Raw genomic sequence first — 21,449 nt, 5'->3', positions numbered from 1 at the left:
AAAGTCCAGTTCTTTTTCCATTATGTTTGATCTCCTGTTTAATGTTGCCACTGAGTTGTTGTTTTAAATTTTAGTTGCTATAATTGAATCTATATAGAATTCTACTTTTGAAATATTATCATATTTTTATTAAGGTTTTTCATTGTTAATATTTTAATGAATACTTTTCATTTTTAAATACAAAAATACTCTTCATTTTATACAAAAGATATATTTCATATGCTTAATATATAGGAAGTCCAGACCATCAACACTAATTTTGAAAATCTAACCCTCTTTGACAACTACTCCTCAATATGCCATGGGAGAGTCCATCAATTAATTGTCTTTGTCTTCAAATTTTGCAAGGAATTCATACAAGTTAATAGCTGCAATCTTGCTAAGGAAAAATAATTTCTAAATTCTATTCCTTCTTGCAAAAATTTACCTATTTTTTATTTTATGTGTATGAATGTTAGAGGCCAGAAGAGGTCTTCAGAACACATAAAATTGTAATAGTGAGTTGTGGGCTGCCACATAGATGCTGGAGCAGAATCCAGATCCTCTTCAAGAGCAACAAGTGCTGTTAACCAGTGAGCAATTTCTCCAGCTCCTAAATTCTATTATTCTTAGTATTCCATGAGATGTACTGTTTTTTTTCTTTTTTACTTTATAATTTAATTTAATTTTATATATCAGCCACAGATTCCCCTGTCCTGCCTCTTCCCACCCCTCCCCGCCCTCCCCCCAACCCACCCTCCATTCCCATCTCCTCCAGGGCAAGGACTCCCCTGGGGATTCAGCTCAGCCAGGTGGAGCTCAGGGAGTCCAATCAGCGAGAAAGAGGAAGGATTGTATGAGCAGCAAGAAGTATTGAGACCATGATTGGAAAAAGCACAGGGACAAATAACCAAACTAGTGGAAACACATGAACTATGAACCAATAGCTGAGGAGCCCCCAACTGGATCAGGCCCTCTGGATAAGTGAGACAGTTGATTAGCTTGAACAGTTTGGGAGGCCCCCCCAGGCAGTGGGACCAGGACCTGTCCTTAGTGCATGATATGATGAGATGTACTCTTTTACTTGGTAATTTTTTTTATAGACTATTTCAGTGTTCACTACTTTGGGCTCCTTAGATGAATGTGGATATTTCTACTATACTCCTCCTTATGAGGGTTCTGAGAATTAGAATTAGTCCATTTAATCATGATATGGACTTTAAAACCAGGGTATAAGGATTCCAACAAAAACATAAAATGAATGGAAGAGGGGAGATAGGGAGAAAAGATTCATATATATTTATATTTTCTATTATGTAAAATACTATTTTTGCTTTCTTGGTGGCCAAAATAACTTCAAAATTACATAGTTGTATAAGTGTTAGATGGATAGGAAGATGTATTGTAATCAGAAAGACTGGTTTAGGACATTTAGTGTATTCCATCGTGATGGATAAATATAATTAATCTTATCAATAAAAACCAGGAGTCAGATATTTGGGTTAAAAACCTGAAAGATCAGAGAAGCAAGGGAGCAGCCATCAGTGACTTCCTACCTCTTCTGTTCCGCTGAGCAAAAGGGCTGAGATCCAGTCTCAGCCCTGCCTTACCACTTCCTGTACCTCTCTCTACAGTCCTCCAAACCTCTATAGTTAACTAGTGGCTAACTCCACCCTCTGACTCCAAGCAAGCTTTATTTGTCAGAATACAAACAAAATATCACACAAGACCATAGTGCTGGAAGTTATACCTTCATATCTTTATACACTTTTGCTATTTTTCCATTGACTCTTTAAGATATTTCCTTTGAGTTCAGTTTTCTTAGGATTTGAGGCTTGTTTTTATGATTTGTAGTGAAATACATGGAATGAGTTTTATTGACAACCATTCTGAAATATATGTTAAATCAGAAGAGGGTATATCTGTATCTAATGTCTAATATAATTCTGTCTTATGAATGAGCGCAAACACCTTACAAATAGTAATTTGATCTTTTGGTTTATTTTGATAGTTATTTTTTATAAAACACTTCCTCCTAATATCCACAATGAAATGAAAAGTTTTTCTAAATCTCAGATACTATCCTATAAACAGTATATGTTGTAGCATGACCAGACTTCCAAATGCCCTGTAAATATACACCCAAGAGGATCAAACATCAGCTTTCAGCATTCTCAGGAAATGAAAATGAAATCAAGTAAGAAAAATTATATTTTTTTCATTAATTAACATAGGGGACCTCTAATCCAAAAGTTTTTTTTAATGTTTAGGAATTCTTGGCTTAGGATAAATGTTGGTGACATAAAAATTGTACTTTGTAAAAGAAGGCCTATACATGTGGGATTAAATGGAGGCCAGACCTGAAGAAATAAATCTTTTCATTGCTATACAAGCAGCTGTAACTGTGAGTATGAAAATACAAACAGCCATGATAGAAGCCTAAAACTTTGGAAAATATATAGTTACAAGGAAGTACAGGAAGCCACTGGGATGTCACTGAAACTCTGCCTGCTGCTTCTGCAACAAAGACTACTCAGCTTTGTCTACATAGTTCCAAGATGAGAAGGCATTGGACAAAGGCAAGGTGAAATGACAGATCCCAGTCTAGTTGCACTCACCTCTGCTCCTGAAATTCAAATAGAGAGGGAGGAAGCCAATATACAAAACTAATGGTAGACACTCCCACATAAACTCATAGCAAAGCTTCATTTTATTCGAACCTGGAAAAGAGTCAGTAAGAAGATTTAGGAGGCTAGGACTTTGAGAATGCATTGGAATAGCAAGAGAAATGCTGAATATAGGTAGTGTCTTGAAGGTCTCAGAGCTGTATCCATTTGTTCATTTAACCTATGTCAGGGCTAAAGTTTCATAAGCAAGATTTTTAGGACTAGGGTTAGGATTACAGTTGAGAATTTTTAGTGAAGATAGAATTTAGGATTGGGTGAAGCTAAGATTTATGGCAATTTAAGATGAAGACAGAGCAGGCTTAAAAATAAAATCAAATAATAAATATCTTCTCACTTTTCTTGTGAGTGTGCAGCATGTAATTAGCCTGAAAATATAATTTGGATGCCGTGGGACCCTGTTCACTATAGCCTTGTCTCAATGCTTAAGTGCACAAAGGTTGTAGGATCCATAGAGTAGGGTTTCTTTGAAACTCAAAACTAGCTAAAAGGGGGAAAAGCTGCCTTGGAAGCCAAGACTTCAGCAGTTGTAATGACTTCCACGCACCCATAATATCCTGTAGCATCCTTGCTGCTTGGCCATTCATTCCTTCTTAGCTTGATCTGTGTATATTCTAGGAAGCTTACTACAGCGTGAGAAAGATTGCTTCACGGCAGATGGCTGCTGCTTACCAAAACATATATTAGAAAAATGACTGATTGGCTGAACATTTAGAGAAGAAAGTAAATAGCAAAGATAGTTGGGTTATTCTGAACTGTACCATGCAATAAACCAATAACTATGAACACTAAGGGTGAAAAGATCTAAAAAAGTTTGTTTTGTTGATGCCTGTTTGTTTCAGTTTGTGTTGAATACTGGCTTTGTTCACTTTATGTATATATGAGTTTTCTTGTTGTATTTTTGGTTGGTGTTTTTTTTTCACTATATTTTATCATAAATATCAGCAATTACCAACAAGAACATTAAAGAAAAAAAGAGTTTTCTTATTCAAAATAAGCTCTTTTTCATTCTTTTATTTTATTGTCAATGTCTATAATAGCTCCAATATTTAAGAACTATCCAATATATAAATGTTGAATAAATGAATAAATAAGTCAAGTTGGCTAGTGAAGTAGTAGCCACTCCACCATTGAAAGTGCAAGGAAGGTTTTGCTAGTCCACATCTTGATGAAGAGTATCATAGTTGGAGCAAAGTGTCTGGGATTTGAAACACTTTCATTTCAATTTATGATCTACATTTATAGATTTATTCAGCTTAAACAATTTACCTAAAACTTGGGTCCTTAATAACTTGGTTCCTTAATAACTTTTATTTCTTTGGTATGAGAGTAGGTATAAATGATTTGTTTTCTATTTTAATATAGTGTATAAAGTGCATTCTGTAAGCAAGGTGTGTTTCATGCTGAAAACTTTATAAGATTGTTTTACCTTATGTTTTGAGAGCTCATGGTTTATGAAAAATTAGTAAGATATTGATTACAAGCTATTTATTCTATTCCCCGTCATATTATGAATATACATTTAGGATGTTAGATGTCTTTATGCATTGTGTACATGACTGCCCACATTGTATCATGTGCGCTCATGCTTTTTTTAATGAAGCTAGGCCTCATTTTCACAGTAACTCTCAAATGGACTTCATCCTTTGAACTAGATGAAATTATCTCCAAAGTCCCCTAGTTAATATCATCCTTCACCCATAATAACTTAGAATATACAAAAGTTCTTTTCTCTTATGAAGTCTAAAGTTTCTGAAGCTAAAATTTTATGGTCATTTGGGCTTTGGGCAAATAAAGGCTAGAATGAAGAACCCCTTCCTATTCTCCTCCACATTGTGTAGAATGTAACCTACCTGGTGACAGACCTAGAGCATGCTGGCTTATCTGAATATTTTAACGGTCTAAAGTGTTTACTCATCATGTCCTGATGTCCAGCACTCCTGTTCCAAACATATCCCGTGCCTTCTATACCACCGGTCTTAGCTCCCTTAAATTAAGATCACCCCTAATGTATATAGTATTCAGGTTAGTCTCATGAGAACAAAGGAAAACTTGGGAAAATATTAGGAAAGATGAATAATCCAGCTATTTGTTGCTATATGTTTCTCTTTCTCTTTCTAACAATGTAAGAAAGCCTAGAAATTTTCAGCAATAACTCTAAAATCTGACAAGTACTTATAGAAGAGAAAATATATTATGATACAGATTCCACAAACACCAAAAGTGAACAGAAATTAGTAATGATACCTCTGAAGGAATCCTGAGACCTTGCAAGCAATTGTGATGATAGCTGCATGCTAGCCCTGAAGAACCACACAAGGAAGAAAGGTGGCAGCTTAGCTTGAGGATCTCTGAAGATTTTGAGACCCGCTTTGACAAAGAGTATTGGGATACACTAAAGTTCTGGGGTAAATCATTTTGTATATATCACATTTGAGTATTGTGTTTCAAGAATAAATAGTTTTGAAACTCTTTACCTCTCATGAATTCACATGTTTTCCATTTGAGACAACAAACAAGTATTCCTCTGAGACAATATAAAACAAGTATAATGATCAAATATATTACAGGACATGAAGGTCTCTTTGCCATCAATGACATATACTCTGGTTTGAAGAGGACATCTGAAAGAGAATAGAAGGACTTGGTGTTATGAATTGGATATACATTTCCAATGAAAAGATTCACAACTGAGGCTTAGTCCTCATTTGGCAGATCCAATCACTGTGAAGTGTCTGGATCATGAGGGCTCTGACTTTGTCAGTGGATTAATCCATTGATGGATTCATAATTTGATGGGATTTTTTGAAAATGGCAAAAATGTTAGTCAATGGGATTGAGTGGATAAAGTAGGTAAAAAAAAGGTACATGCTTTTGAAGGATATGTCTTGCCCATGTCCCACTTCCAATTGTTCTTTCTTGGTCATCTTGAGAGTTGGTTATTATTTGAAACTGAGATAATCTAAGTACCTCAAGAGAAGGATGATTAAATACTCAGGGAGTCTAGGGACCCTTGCCACAGTGCCTGGAAGGAAGAGGGCCACTGAGGCAGCTGGGAAGAGGAGGGGGATCAGATATGGAAACACTGAGATGTTTTGGCAGAAGGGAATTCTGACTGTGAGCATCATGATGGTCAGAGCTCCATTCACGGTGGCCAAGAGTAGGACCTGAGGATTGCAATAAGTTAGTTTCTCAGTATCTGGACCTATCTTTCCTCCACATGTGGTTTGTTGCTGGAAAGGAGGAAGAGAGAGAAATCCCGGAGACATAGTGTAGTGGATTGCTTGCTTCCTGCAGCCCCTTTTCTGCAAAGTGGGTTACTTGAGCAGGGCCTGAGAGTACCAGGACCAGCATGCAGAGTGCTAGGTTCACTCTATTCTCCCTGTCTAGTTCAGATTCCAGTGCTCTGTTTATGTCTACCAATTCCCAAATATTTGAGTAATACTATTTGGCTTGGATGCACCATTTGTGGTTGAGCACTCCAAAAACATCTATTCTTTACATTTTGACCAATTGTGAGTCCCTGTGTTAACCAATATCCAATGCACAAAAACTTCCCTGAAATGATCTTAAAGCTGCACTAATCTCTGGGTAGAGAGATTCCAATTTAAAAGACAATTTGACACTATATTCATTTAGCAAAATAATAGTAGGTTCAATCCTGGGGCCTATATGATTTACAAATACCAGGTATGTGTTTCTTCCTGTGGAGCAAGCTTTAAATCCAATTAGAAAGTGGTTGATTTTCCCGATAACATTCATGCTACTATTATATCCATGGAATATCATGCCCTGCTGGTCTTTATTTCAGTTCACAGGATTCACATGTGGTTAAGACAGTCAATCACCTTTTTCTCCCAAATATCCTTATATTCTGGAGACATTTGTGTCTCTCAATCTGACTCTCAGGCTATTGAAACAATGTGCCCCCAAAGAAATGATAATGTCCCCAGGAATCTCATACTGGGAGAAGGAAAAGGCTGTAGTACAAAGGGAAACTTGTCTCCCCTGAATAGACATTTCACACAGATCTAGCAACTTGTCAGACTCCCTTGGAGGATGAAACTGAAACCCAAACAATGATGGGTCAATTGTGGTGGTGCCACACCTTGACCAGGAATTCTTAGCTTTTACCTGGGCCTTAGTTTAGCCAGTTGGATCTGCTCTTACTTCAGGTTCATATTGGCACGGAAGAAATTGCACAACTGGAAATTTTGTGCACAGTAGCTCATTTTAATTCCAAAAACTGTACATGGGACAATTTGCAAGATATTCATTTTGCAGTGTACAAATTACATACTAGGAACCCTCACACAAAGAAACTCACCAAAACTGAATGAACATATCCTTAGTTATCTCCTTAAACCTTTATCTCACTTAGGGTTCCTGAAGATGGACTTGGGAAATCACTGGATCTCTTTTCCCCTCTTCCCAAAGTAGCCCCATTGAATAAATCTATCTTTTCTGTTTTCCCTATTAACTTAGCTATTTTAAGTGGTTCCTTGGCACAGACTTTGGAAACAATTTTAGTATCAGGTCCTCACCTTCCACCATATGGGTCCCAAGAACTGAACTAATGTCCAAAGGTTTTCTAACGGCTTATCCATCTTGCCTTCCCTTGCTAACAAGGTAAAATATCTTCTTTCATCTATTTCTGTCCTATTATGGGACTAATAACTTCCAAATCTTATTTTTCCTCTGAGTCTAGTTTCATTAACTAACAGCACTTATCTACGTATACAATACAAAGTACAGAATTAAGTGAGGCTGTTAAGCATACATTTCCTTCATCAACAACACTTTTGCATGGATAGTTGAGTTTGATAATCCTGCCTCTTTACTTACATGTTGTATTAGAAACTTTTATCACTGTAATAAAATGTTTTTTAAAAGGTTTAAAGAAGGAATGCCTTATTTAGGCTCATAATTTCAGATGGTTTATTCCAAGGTTGCCTTGCTCCTTGGTTTCTGGGCCACTGATAAGGCAAACTCCATGGAGGGTAACACAGGATAGGTAGAACTGCTAGCTCAGAGTCCATGTACATTGCTCTGAGACAGAGAGCAGAAAAATGGATTTTTTTCCACCAATACTGTCTTGTCATGCAAGAGGAGTCACTATTACATCAAATCACTGCAATTGGACTCATGAGAACTACAGGCATATTCTATGGCAAGAATCGCCAGACTGTCATAACACTGCCAGGCTTGATTGTGGTTGAAGCTTTGTCTTTACTTCTCACTCTAGAATCTGGGATAGGACTGGAGGCTATTTCTTGGTTCTCTCTGTGTAATCTTCTTGTTCCTATGCCTTTCATCCTCCCATCATCTCTTTCATGCTTCCTGGTGCTTTATTTTTGTATTTATAATATGTCCTTTCCCCTGTTGTCTTGACTCCTATTATCTACAAAGGCACATACAGAAAGATTCTAATCTTCCTTTTACCTCAGAAGATATATATGCTATTTTCCAGAGGAGACCAAACAATAATTTTAAAGGAGAAACAATATTCAAGGGCCCAAACTAGAAATAGAAATTTATGTGGAAGTCAAAGCTTTTGAATCCTTAACATGCAACACAGAATGAGAGATCGTTGTCCAATTATTTCAATAGCTACTTTAAGATTTATTTTCTATATATGTGTGAGAGTGGATGCATGTGCACATTCCTGCAGGAGCATGTGGTGTTCAGAAGAGGGCACTGGATCCCCTTGAGCTAGAGTTACAGATGGTTGTGAGCCATCCAGTATGGGTGCTAGGAACCAAACAGGCCCTCATAGAGAACAAGTGCTCTTAACCTCTGAGACTTCTCTCCAGCCCCAATATCTTTCTTTAAAACATTGTTCATAGCATCCAGTATTTTTCTGATTTCCAGCAACTCAAATAGTGCAGCTCTACAGCACTTTGTAACTTGTAATATAACTTCACATTTATTATTTCACTTAATTCTCTCCTCAATTTGAATCCTTGATTAAAACAATTCATCTTTGATAGAACCAAGGCATAAGAACATACCTGGTAGGACAATGCTTCTCTTTTTCTCTTGATTTGTAGTTACATTGTAAATGGAACAAGTAACAGGACCATGTGTTCTGTTCTTTAGAAGAATGCTGCTCTTCAAGTACAATAATCCATCCTGAGAGTCAAATTTTGATGAATGTGGAATTATATTCCCCTTGCTGTCTCTCCATGTCATCTCAGCAGGTGGGATCAAACTTCCTGAAGTACACTCCACCAGTACCCCTTCTTCATCTGGAACCTGAATGTTAATCTGTATATCCAAGCTCATAGCTAGGAAGAGGAGAAAGATGATGTTATGATTGGTAGCGTGGATTCAAGATATGAAAAGTTTGTGGAAGTGCTCATTCTCAAATGGATGCTACCTGTGTCCTATATGTGGATAGACACAATTAGGGCAAAAGCAATACTTCTATGTAAACACAAGCTGAAAAGAGACAAAAACACAATCAGAGAAAAGCTGATAAATCAGATTTCATGAAATTTAGTAATTTCTGTACATCAGAATATGGATAAAAAGAGAAAGTCACAGACTAGAAGATAGCTATACTCTATCTGAGAAACGAACTGTGTTCAAAATAGATAGTAGGTGCTTATTTTATAAAAATTCAAGCTAATTTTCTAAAATGGAAAAACAGTAGAGACATATTTAATTTAAAGAGATGTTCTAATGACAAAAAAGTATATGAAAGGATGTCCAGCATCATCAGCCATCAGGGAAATGCAAAGCAAAACCTCATTGAAACATAATTGATCCCCATTACAATGTTGAAGAAGCAGGACAAGGACTAACTGACATTGCCACAGATCATAAGACACAGGACTCTATTTATATGGAAAAGTGTCAGTATCAACTAAAGTTATACAAATACCTTTGTTCACAACCCAGAAATTTTTAGTAGATGTTTACATGTTTTAAGAATTATTAATGACAGTATTAATCCTAATAACCCTAAAACTCAAAGCAACAAAAATAATACAAACAAATCCAAATGCTAATACTGAAAACATATACAAAAGAACAAACTCCTGTCATATCATAAATGATTAATGGTGAATAATTTTAGCTATTAGAAAGTTTGTTATAAATGAAATAATACAGTAATGTTTGTGATTAATGGCAATGGAAGTGAGAACAATGGTCACTTTGGCAAGAAGAGCATGGTATTGCCTAGGAAAAGTTAAAACAACATTTTGGGATGCTGCAAATGTTCAGTATCCGGAGCTGAAGAATGGATTCGTGAATGTCCCTATAAGCAAAACTTCACTGAGTTGTACACTTAATATGCTTTACTGAATGTACATATATCTCAATACAAAAAGATAAACAATAAATCCAAGACAAAACCAAATTCAACTAGGTATTCCCATCTCTATACTAGCTACTTTGGCATTTACATCACCATATTTTGAGCATAGACACTGAATCAAGTTCTTCAGAAAGTTAGACTACTGTGCAAATAGCAAATAAACATAGTTTTTAAAACAGATTTTAAAAATTAATATATTAATACATTTAGACTTCTTGCTGTCAAAACTCTACGTGATGCGGTAAGGAAGAATTATATGAAAACTGAAACAACTTCCCTGCTGAAGATAAACTCACAAAGTTGATAAACTATAAAACTATTTCCCAAAATTAATTAAAAACCCTACAAAATAAGCATCCACTGGAGGATCAAAACAGGGAAACAACAAGGTGCAGAGAGATGCTCAATGTATCTGCTTCTGTAACACTTACTGGGGAAAGGAATTAAAGAATTTAAGGTGATGATTGGTGATCAGAATTCTCAACCCAAGAAGGTAAAGATGATGTTGGGTCAATCCATCTCACATCCAGGTGAATACAAGAAGAGAGGAAAGAAACAGTGAGCATTTTGGAGGCCTGTAGGAGCAAGGGAAGCTCTTCATGAACTGAGTTTATCACCTGCCCATGTAAAAACCTCACTACAGAAGGGAATGATATGGATTGTGCTCCTCTAAGGGCCACACCAAATAAAAGGATCTATTCTATGTATACACAGAGGTGTCAGTACTCTCTAAAAAGCTCAATCATTCGAGAAAGTGTAACTAAATTACAAGGGATGATGCAGAATTGCATGTGACTTGATAGATCAATACTAAAATTTTCATACATATATTTATACATATGTGAAGTTTTATATGTAATAATTTAAATTGGTAACATTGAATTTGTATATAATATCTTGAAATAATAATAAATCTTCCATTCTTATTTTAATGGTGTATGTTTCTTTAACATATCTTTCATTATTCTTTAATAGTGCAGCATAATAGTTCAGTAGATCTATATAGTAGAACAGAAGTAAAGTGGTTTTAAGTGATCACAAGATGAAATTCTCCAAAACTGTAAAAAGAATAGCAAAACATTCATATAAAATTACTTTTTTTTTTTTTTCGAGACAGGGTTTCTCTGTGTAGTTTTTGTGCCTGTCCTGGATCTCGGCTCTGTAGACCAGGCTGGCCTCAAACTCATAGAGATCCACATGGCTCTGCCTCCTGAATGCTGGGATTAAAGGCATGTGCCACCACCACCTGGCTATAAAATTACTTAAAACTCATATTTTAAAAGAAATTTGCAAAACTTGTACATAGTTCATTTGAAATTGTCAAAAAGAATACATGGATATATAAGTATTTTCATGCATGCATGCCTACATGCATTTCTATACATACACACATATATGTACATGTTTGTTTTATACTTGGTGTATAAATATGTGTGTATTACTATGCGTATCATCTCAGGCATTGATATATAAGAAGAAAATTATATTAGCTTCACTTGGGAGATTAATTCATGATTTCATAACCATGTGAAGGATGACATTTCACAATGGATCCATAGCTTTTTTTTATTTATGTCCTCAGGTGAAGCTACCACCCCCTCATCTAGCAAATATCCCTCTTCAGAAAATGGAGACCATCCCAGAAACTGTGTCTAGGCACAATACAGAAACAAAGGATTGTGGGAAGCCCAACCCACAAGCTACATCTACATTATAGTTTCTACTTCTACAGCTCAGAGAACATAGCACAAGAGGGGATGGAAATTTTGTAAGAGCCAGAATGCCAGGTCTGCACTGAGACAGTCAGTCTCTCCAAGAAATGGCTAATAAACAATACTAGAACAATAGCAATATCAACAGGCATATTAATGTTGAAGGAGGAAATTAAGGTTCAACCCTAGACAAAGAACTAAAGCAACTAGTGATTGCTGGGAAAAGGAGCACCTTTATTGGTTCTCCAATGCAGAGTTATCAGCCCTGAGACTATATACACACAAATAGCACAAAAATATTCAACAAGTTATATTTATACATTTGTATATATTTGTGCATGACAGGAATAATTAAATAAAAAATGCTGTCAACTTGAGATTGGTGGAATGACATAAGAGGAATTGCAGGCAGGATACCTGGGAGTGTCTGGATGGAAGAAGGTGATGTAATTCTATTTCAATTAAAAATATATTTGCAGCCGGGCGGTGGTGGCGCACGCCTTTAATCCCAGCACTCGGGAGGCAGAGCCAGGCGGATCTCTGTGAGTTCGAGGCCAGCCTGGACTACCAAGTGAGTTCCAGGAAAGGCGCAAAGCTACACAGAGAAACCCTGTCTCGAAAAACCAAAATATATATATATAGATAGATAGATAGATAGATAGATAGATAGATAGATATATGCAGATAATAATTTTCTCATTTTTGAAATTATAGTTGCATAATTTTCTTCCTTTCCTCCCTTCCCCGAACCCTTCTCATGTACCCCCTTGCTCTCTCAATTAAATTCATGACCTCTTTTTCTTGAATTATTGTTACAAATACACTCTTTTATGTTGTTTGGTTTGGTTTGGTTGTTTTGTTTTTGAGACAAGGTCTCATTACATTGTTCTGATGGCCTGGAACTCTTGATGTACACCAAGGAGGCCTTTAACTCACAGAGATCCACCTGTCCCTGACTCCCAAGCTTTAGGATTAAAGGCTGCCTCTTCACTTTATTGACAGTTTCTTTGCTAAAAAACTATTTAACTTCGTGAAGTACCATTAGCCTATTCTTGGCCTTATTTCCTATGCTATTGGATGGTGAATGCAGAGACTCGTGGGTGCTCAAGATACTTGGAATAAATGATAGTTAAAGGTCAGGGAACATTGGGAAAGAGGAAGCAGAGAAAACGTAAGAGCCAGGTGATAGGGAAAACCGCTATAAAATGCTGTCTTTAAGAACAATACAGCCATTGAAAACATGATCTCACAGCAGTTTTAGTAGCCTGCAATGGACCTTCATAAGACTGAGACTGTCAGTGAATACCCCAACTGTCATCACAGAGTTTTTCTCCAAAGACTGATGGAAGCAGATGCAGTGATCCACAACCAAACACCAGGTAGAGCTCCAGAAGTCCAGTCAAAAAGAGAGAAGAGGGATTCTATAAGCAAGTGCATCCGAATCATGTTGGGGAAACTTGCAGAGATGACCAAAGCCAACTAGTGGGAACTCATGAAAGTTGGATCAATGGCTGTGGAACCTGCATGGGACTGGACTAGGGCCTCTGCATGGCGAGATAGTTGTGTAGCTTGATCTGCTTGGGGACCCTCTGACAGTAGGATCAGAATCCATCCCTGCTGCATGAGTGGACTTTTTGGAGCCCACTACCTATGATGGGACACCTTGTGCAGCCTTGCGGCAAGGGGAAGGGCTTGGACTTGCCTCTACTGGATATGCCTCCCAATGGGAGGCCCTTGCCTTCTTGTTGGGGATAGGTTGGGAGGATGAGGCTGGGGTGGTGAGAGGAGGGAAGAGGGGGATCTTTGATTGGTGTGTAAAATGAATGAAAAAATCTCTTAATTAAAAAAAAAGACTGAGACTGTCATCATCATTCATAAAATTACTCATTTTCAAGAGTAATGGTCCTACTCTTCCATGCTGAACTATTGGCTACTGGTGGATTTTAAGGCAGAAACAGTCATTGTCTTCTGTTGTGTGAACCCACCATGACCCAAGAGATAGTCCCAAACTTGTGGGCACACAGACAATTCTGATTAAAATCAGTGGGTTACAAAACAAAGCAAAAAGCACAATTCTGAGGAGGGGACATGTCAGGAAAAGAGGAGTTGACAAGGATGAAACAGGAATAAGAGAGGGTTGCAGGGGAGTATGCAGAATGCCTTGTAAGCATGTATGGAATTGTCAAAGAACAAATTTAATCAGTAAAATAGGAAGGATGTCTCTACCTTGGGTGAGTACAGTGATCTGTAAGAGAAGAAAGGCCATGAAGAATCCAGCTAAACACGAAGCTGCAGGCTCCATCACACCTGGAAAATGAAATTTTAATCATGGTATCAATTTTGGGGCAGTAAGAATTATGACAACACAGAGAAAAGCAACAAAAGTCTATTTCAAAATTCTGTCTTGTGAGAAAATTCCCCTTGCGAGGAAGTCTTAATGACTGCTGCCAACCCCTGAGGCAATCTCTTCTAGCATCCTATCTTGTTTTGCACTTGGCTCCATGCCTTCGGGAGATTAACTTCACTAAACGGAGCATTATTCACCCATAAAGAAGAATGAAATCCTGTCATTTGTAGCAAAATGGATAGAACTGGAGGACATTATATTTCACAAAACAAGTCAGACACAGAAACCTAATTACATTGTGATGTGTGGAACCAAAGCCAACCTAGACAATTACTTCAGAACAAAGTCAATATTAAGTAATTCCCTCAGAAGACTGGAGACACACAATCACCACTTCACATTATATGTAAATATGACCCATATAAATCAATAATATGAATGTGAATGATAAGACTATAGAGACATTAGATTATTTTATAATGACACATTTTATGAAATTAGGACAAGAACAAATGTATTAGTTTATGAGTAAAATAGCAAAAGAAAATGTTCGGTACAACTCTATTAATGTATTCATTTTTCATTTTTATTTATTGAGATGTTACTGACAATATATATATATATAGTAATGGTATGCAATACAGTGTTCTGATACCTCCTGATGTTGTGAAGTGATTCCTATAGCCAAATTATTAAGATATCTATCAGCTAAAATATTTACCTTTGTGTGGGTGATAAGAACATTTAAATTCTACTGTCTTAGAAATTGTCAAGTACTCTATACACTGTTATTAAGTATAGTCACAATGCTATGCAACAGATTCTAGAACTTACTCATCCTAACTGAAACTTTGTTCCTACTTTGCCCAGTATGGTCCAGCCCACATGACTAGAATCTAGCAAACACTATTAGACATTCTGTCTATATGAGTTCAACTTTTATACATAATGTGTATAAGAAATATCATGTATGTTGCTCTGTGTTTGAATTATTTTACTTAACATAATGTCATCCATGTTCATGAGAGTCATCACAAATGCTGGGATTTCCTGCTTTTAAAAAGATTGGACTTTATTTCAGTACATATATATGCCATATTTCCTCATTTATCAACCCTCAATAGATGTATAGGTGGTTTCCATTTTTTGTCATCTTGTGAACAGTGCTGCATGAACATTGAATGGAGGTGTCTCTTCAACATATTGATTTTTCTTCCTCTGGATCATATAATCGCTTGATTTTCAAGCATACACATTCATGTGTTTAGAACCAGCAAAGTTACATGTCATGATCTTTTAAATTATCCTTGTTACTGAGGACAATCTTGGCTTTTACTCCCTGTGAAATGCAGCAATTAGCTTACTTTTATTTTAGCTATACTTTAAAATAAAATAATTACATTCTTCATTATTATCAGGCACTCAAAATGATGAATAGTGTGCATTTGCCATGGTGCTCCTCAGTACTCTTCTATTTGTTTCTCTTTACTAATTTTCAGCTAATAAAAGTTAAAAGAAATATACTGTCTGAAGTAATAAAGATCTACAATGTATATTTCTTTGCTTAAATACTTAAAAATAGCAAAGAAATGAAAGGGAAGTAAAAACAAAAATATCTTGACAGAATAAAATGACTCTGAAGTCAAGAATAAAGAGAAGCATACTGCGCAGAGCATATGACCAAGCAAATGACCATGATGGGCCATTTAAAAGCTGCTTTAAAGTTTCCCACATCCTTCACCAAAGAAAGTAGAGGACATATAAATAAAGACAACCAATGTAAAAAGAAGAATATCATCTGACTACATGGGATATCTGAGCATCAATCGGCTGTGTCCCTTTTATTAAAATGGTCACTATGAGATGTGCTATGGACAGATGACAGTCAGTAGGGCTTTCTGTGAGAACTCTGGGGAACAGATGCACCCAGCAGCTTATTTTTCCACTCTGATATGTACATTCCATTTCAAGAGAAAGCTGAGGGCGGCACCCCACTCCTGTGTAGGATTGTTTAAGCTCATCTTTAACATTAGGGTTCCACCAATAATGTTCAAGTAAGTATGAGTTTGAGGGTGACTTGACTCTCCCTGAAAATAAAACATAAAGCAATATTGTTATTTATTATATTATCTGGGCAATTTAAAATGGCTATGGTGAAGAAACTCCCAAAGGTGTCATAATGATATGACATAGGGAAATGCTGTGGACTATATTCTGAGTCTTTGTAAGTAGAAACTAAGGGACCTTCCTTTTCTTAATAAAGTTTTTAAAACATGTATTAAAAATATTATAAACATCATTTGTATAAGAAAAAATCTTTGAAATCTTAGTCTTTAATTCTGGAAAAATAAATATTTTATCTAGCACCATGAGAAAATAAAGGTATCTATGGCACAAAAATACTGTAAAAGAAAGAGGAAATTAAATAAATATAGAGAATATGATAGTGTACATAGAAGGCAATAAGAAAACTGCTTAATATTAATGAGCATAAAATAGTATTCTTCTACCTTCAATAAAATTAAAAATGCATTAGATCTTTTCAGAGTTTAAAGATATTATGTCAGTATCACTGAGTAAATATATGGTAGTCACAGACAGTGTAATACTAATGATTCAATTTACAGATACAAATTACCTTTGTATTAAAATTATATATTCAATAAAATTCTTACATAATGCTATCAAAATATTTTAACCTTCATTTTTATTTTATATGTATGAATGTTTTGCTTGCATGTATGCCTGTGTACCTCTTGATTACAGTGCCTTTTGGGGCCAGAAGAGGGGGTTAGATCCACTGGGACTGTAGCTATAGACAGTTTTGCTCCACCATGTGTGCTGGGAATTGGTCCTCTGGAAGAACAGCAAGTGCTCTTAAGCACTGAGCCATCTCTACAGTCCCATGCTGTCAGAATATTAAGAGCAATAGAGCAACTTAATCTCAGAATTATTTGAAAGAAAAGGAAGTAAATCTTGACACATACAACACAGATGAAATTTTGGCATACTCTTCCAGAAAGAAAGGTAATGTGTCAGAGGGAGGCTGTCAAGTTCAGCCAAATAATCACTTTGAAACACTTTAAGTTGCAGCATGAAAAGGTGACATAGGTATTGAGTTATAGTGGAACAATGCTACATATCTCCTTCTAGCCTATAATGAACCTTCTCTTGAACCAAGTAACACTTGAAAACCTGTAAAAATAATTCAGAATGTTTTTAAACACAATACATAGATATATAGTACATACAGCATATACATATATGTCAGGAGTTTTACATTTTAATATTTTTAAGTTATAAACTAGAAAAGATTCAGCATATAATGGTTTCAAGATAGGAGATTTGAGGGTTTTGAGCATATCTAGAAATGATATAAAGATAAAAATAAAGGAAATTAAAACAAAAAGGAGAGAGACATTGCTCCAAGATAACTGTGGAAACATGCCTGCCTCTAATTCCCCACCTACTGAAGAGGAAAAATCAGAATCTAATCATAAAGTTACACCATATTAAATATTTAAAAAATAAAAATGATAAAAATCAAAACTCATCAAGCAAACCTTCAACTGATCTCTAATTTTGATACTGTGGAAGACTTTGGGACTCTATACAACCTTATCTAGCTCTCTAGTAATTAAATGCCTATGTGGGAAAATGAGAAACAAACACAGAGATGAAGTGAGTTTGGTCACTTTGGGCTAGACTATACTGTGCCTTGTTAGAGAATCTTCTGATGACTCTAGTGATGATGTATGTGGAGCTCTTGTTAATGTCAGAGCTAATGGTGATAAGACACCACTATGGAGTCCTGAGTGTGAAAACAGAGAAGCAGTCACACACATACAAAGGGTATACAAGGAAAGGTTAGGACTTTCTCCAAAGATAGCTGTTAGTTATCAATCCCAAGAAGACACTATAAAGAGTAGCTCCATCACTAAAAATAGGTTTGCTGTTCAAGAAGACACCTTCTAAGTATCCTCACAGCATACTTAGGTCAAGCAATTGAGATCAGGAGCTGAAGTAAAGCCTCATCAAAGCAGAGTGACTGCACTAAAATTTGATTCCATGTAAATGTTTCTAAGATATAAGAGAAGTTTTATTCACTTTTGTCTTGTTCTTCTGTGTTCACTTTTTTCTAGAGTGTCCACTATCCCAATCAAAGAATTACAGTGTATGTCATCTCCAAAATCCACAAATGTGTTTCTGGGTCACTCTGTAGCAGCTGATTAGAATTACCATTACAGACACATTTGCCTTTCCACATCACTCAAAAAGAATGTGTATTTCTAGTACCTTAGCAGGAAAAAGATCTGTTTCTGTTCCACTCCATGAAGGAGTGTTCTGCTGATATAAGAGCCTCAACACAGTTTTCTAGGAATCTTCAGTTTCTTTTCACATTTTTTTTGCTGTACTCTTGCTGATTGCTCTTGATTGTAATTTGTTTCCCTCCTTGATAGCATTTAGTGATTCTGATTTCAGTTTTTCATTTGTTTTGCTTTTGTTTCTTCCTCATGGAACATTGGTGAAGGATCCAGAAATATGATAGAAAGGTGGCATAAAAGCTGAATTTGTGGGGGAAAAAAGTACGAGAGAATGAACAAGTTTAAAATTACTGACATTTATTCAGCTGACTTTATATTTCAAGCCAGAAGTATGAACCAGATCATGGAACATACCTGAAATACGCACACAGAGGGAAGATGAGAGCAGGGGAGGGGGAGGGTGTTGAGCTGTAAGCTGAATAGGGTGGCTCACACATGCAATCCTAGAATGGAAGATTGAGGAAGGAGAATTGCGGTAAGTATGAGCTCGTCCTGGGTTACATAGTGAATTCCAAAGCAGCCTGGGCTATGTAGTGAATGCCTGTCTCAAACAATAACAACAAAATAATTCAATGTCTTCAAAGAATAAAAATGAAGTCATTTCATACCTGACTAGCACGGTTAGATGCCAATATATTAAGAGTTTATAAAAAGTACCCCATTCCCTTTTAATTTCCTCTCATGTTCTGGCATTATACAATTGTAGCTGTTTATCTAGTAGAAAAGGCAGTCTTCAGTAAACACTGCTTTCAAGGAAGTAGTTACAATGACCTTCTGGGGCTGGAGAGATAACCCGGTGGTTAAGAGCATTTGCTGCTCTTCCAGAAGATGGGAGTTCACTTCCTATAATCCATATCTAGAGCTCACAACCACCTGCTCATAACTCCAGTTCAGGGAACCTAATTCCGTCTTCTGATTTGTGAAAGTATTGGCAATGAAGACTACATGAGAATAGGAAGAAGCAAAGTGCTAGACAGGCCCACAGAAATCCACAAAGATACCCTGCTGTGGGATGTTTTGTATGGCAAATGTGTTGCTGATTAGTCAATAAATAAAACACTGATTGGCCACTGGCTAGGCAGGAAGTGTAGGTGGGACAAGGAGGAGAATAAAGCTGGGAAGTGGAAGGCTGAGTCAGAGAGACACTGCCAGCCGCCATGATGAGAAACAGCATGTGAAGATGCCGGTAAGCCACGAGCCATGTGGCAAGGTATAAATTAATAGAAATGGATTAATTTAAGCTGTAAGAACAGTTAGCAAGAAGCCTGCCACGGCCATACAGTTTGAAACCAATATAAGTCTCTGTGTTTACTTGGTCGGGTCTGAGAGGCTGTGGGACTGGCAGGTGAAAGAGATTTGTCCTGACTGTGGGCCAGGCAGGAAAACTCAAGCTACAATACCCCCACAATAGACTGCTGGCAATGGTCGAGAGACAGCCCGAACTGACCTACTCTGGTGATGGGATGGCCAAACACCCTAACTGTAGTGCTAGAAACCCCATCCAACGACTGAGGGATCTGGATGCAGAGATCCACGGCTAGGCCCCAGGTGGAGCTCTGGGAGTCCAATTAACTAGAAAGAGGAGGGTTTATATGAGAAAGAATTATTGAGATCAAGGTTGGATAAAGCACAGGGACAAATAGCCAAACTAATGGAAACACATGAACTATGAACCAATGGCTGAGGGGTCACCAACTGGATCAGGCCCTCTGAATGGGTGAGATAGTCGATTGGCTTGAACTGTTCGGGAGGCATCCAGGCAGGGGGACCGGGTCCTGTGCTCATTGTATGAGTTGGCTCTTTGAAACTTGGGGCTTATACAGGGTCGCTTGGCTCGGCCTGGGAGGAGGGGACTGGACCTGCCTGGACTGAGTCTACCAGGTTGATCTCAGTCTTCAGGGGGGCTTTGCCCTGGATGAGGTGGGAATAGGGGGTAGGCTGGGGGGAAGGGGGGCGGGAAGGGGGAGAACAAAGGAATCCGTGGCTGATATGTAGAACTAAATTGTATTGTAAAATAAAATTAAATTAAATTAAAAAAAGAAAGAAAGTATTGGCATGAACATAGCATACACAAACACAAACACATATGCACATAAATAAATAAATCTTTTTTTATTATTTAAAAATTGCTTCCTGCTCCATGGTGAGCTCTTTTCTCTCATTACTCCCACAGTGGGTCATATCTGTATCCTAATCTCTTAACAAATGTTTCCATGAGTAGAGCGTGGTTTATGTCACAATATAGTTATCTTGTACTTCACTAATTAATTCTGGTCAAGACTTCATAGGAAAAGAAAAACATGTATATTCTTTCCTTTTTAAACAAGTTATTTTCCACCTACTTAAATGACAGATTTGTTTGCAAAAGTGACTTTAATACTAAATGTTTATTTTACCACTGTGTTGAGTTTAAATGTGAACACTTCTGCTCAGATTGTGAGTTGTGTTCTGACTTAATGAGAAATTTTACATATATTTGAAATTAAAATATGCTTTCCCAGAGGAAACTCATTTTAGCTTCAGAATAATTATCATGATCATAACTATTACTTCAATATTTAAGTATAGACTGAAATAGAGAGCAATAGATCTTTCAAAAAAATCAAAAGTGTGAAATTTGAAATATTATCAGGACGAATGAGCACATCTTCAAAAAATAGAAGAGGGAATTCTTGGCTTGCAAATGTACTCTACCAAAAGCTTAAAATACAGATCACAGAATAAAGAAGAACAATAGCAGTAAATCCAAGTCTAGATTAAAGGAGTACATTTCTACAAATAATAAATTTGTAGTCAGGCATGGTGCTGCACACCTTTAATCCCAGAACTCAGGAAAGTCAGGATATACATATATTTCCAAGTACATTTAAAGGGCAGTTTTCTTTTGACCGTCTAAAGGAAGGTAACAGGCAGGGATGGATATCACATGCAAAAATAAAAATTATCTTTACAGTAACTTCAAGAATAGGGTGGGAAAATATCACTATGTACTTCGTCTTATATGTTACACAATAAATCATATAATTTTAAGTTAGAAATGGACAAAGTTGAATATTGTAAATCTACAGATAGTTCTTA

General features: G+C 36.6%; 1 protein-coding gene and 1 pseudogene across 1 annotated transcript in view; one reads left to right on the top strand and one right to left on the bottom strand.

Moving 5' to 3' along the window:
• The window catches only part of LOC128097256 (selection and upkeep of intraepithelial T-cells protein 10-like), a 57,548-nt gene that overhangs the window by 23,118 nt on the left and 12,981 nt on the right, over positions 1 to 21,449 (bottom strand). Inside the window, exons 2-5 of the mRNA XM_052717630.1 lie at positions 13,926 to 14,006; positions 8,675 to 8,950; positions 5,141 to 5,287; positions 2,598 to 2,699 (exon numbers count right to left, since the gene is read on the bottom strand). Of these exons, the coding sequence (XP_052573590.1) occupies positions 2,598 to 2,699; positions 5,141 to 5,287; positions 8,675 to 8,950; positions 13,926 to 14,006 (606 nt within the window). The remainder of the gene's footprint in view (positions 1 to 2,597; positions 2,700 to 5,140; positions 5,288 to 8,674; positions 8,951 to 13,925; positions 14,007 to 21,449) is intronic.
• LOC128096103 (eukaryotic translation initiation factor 4E-like) lies at positions 17,491 to 18,021 on the top strand (annotated as a pseudogene).

The sequence above is a fragment of the Peromyscus californicus genome, unplaced genomic scaffold (genome assembly GCF_007827085.1).
Source record: "Peromyscus californicus insignis strain IS unplaced genomic scaffold, ASM782708v3 Scaffold_5__1_contigs__length_169319896, whole genome shotgun sequence".
Lineage (NCBI taxonomy): Eukaryota > Metazoa > Chordata > Mammalia > Rodentia > Cricetidae > Peromyscus > Peromyscus californicus.
This window is presented reverse-complemented; position numbering and strand designations above follow the sequence as displayed.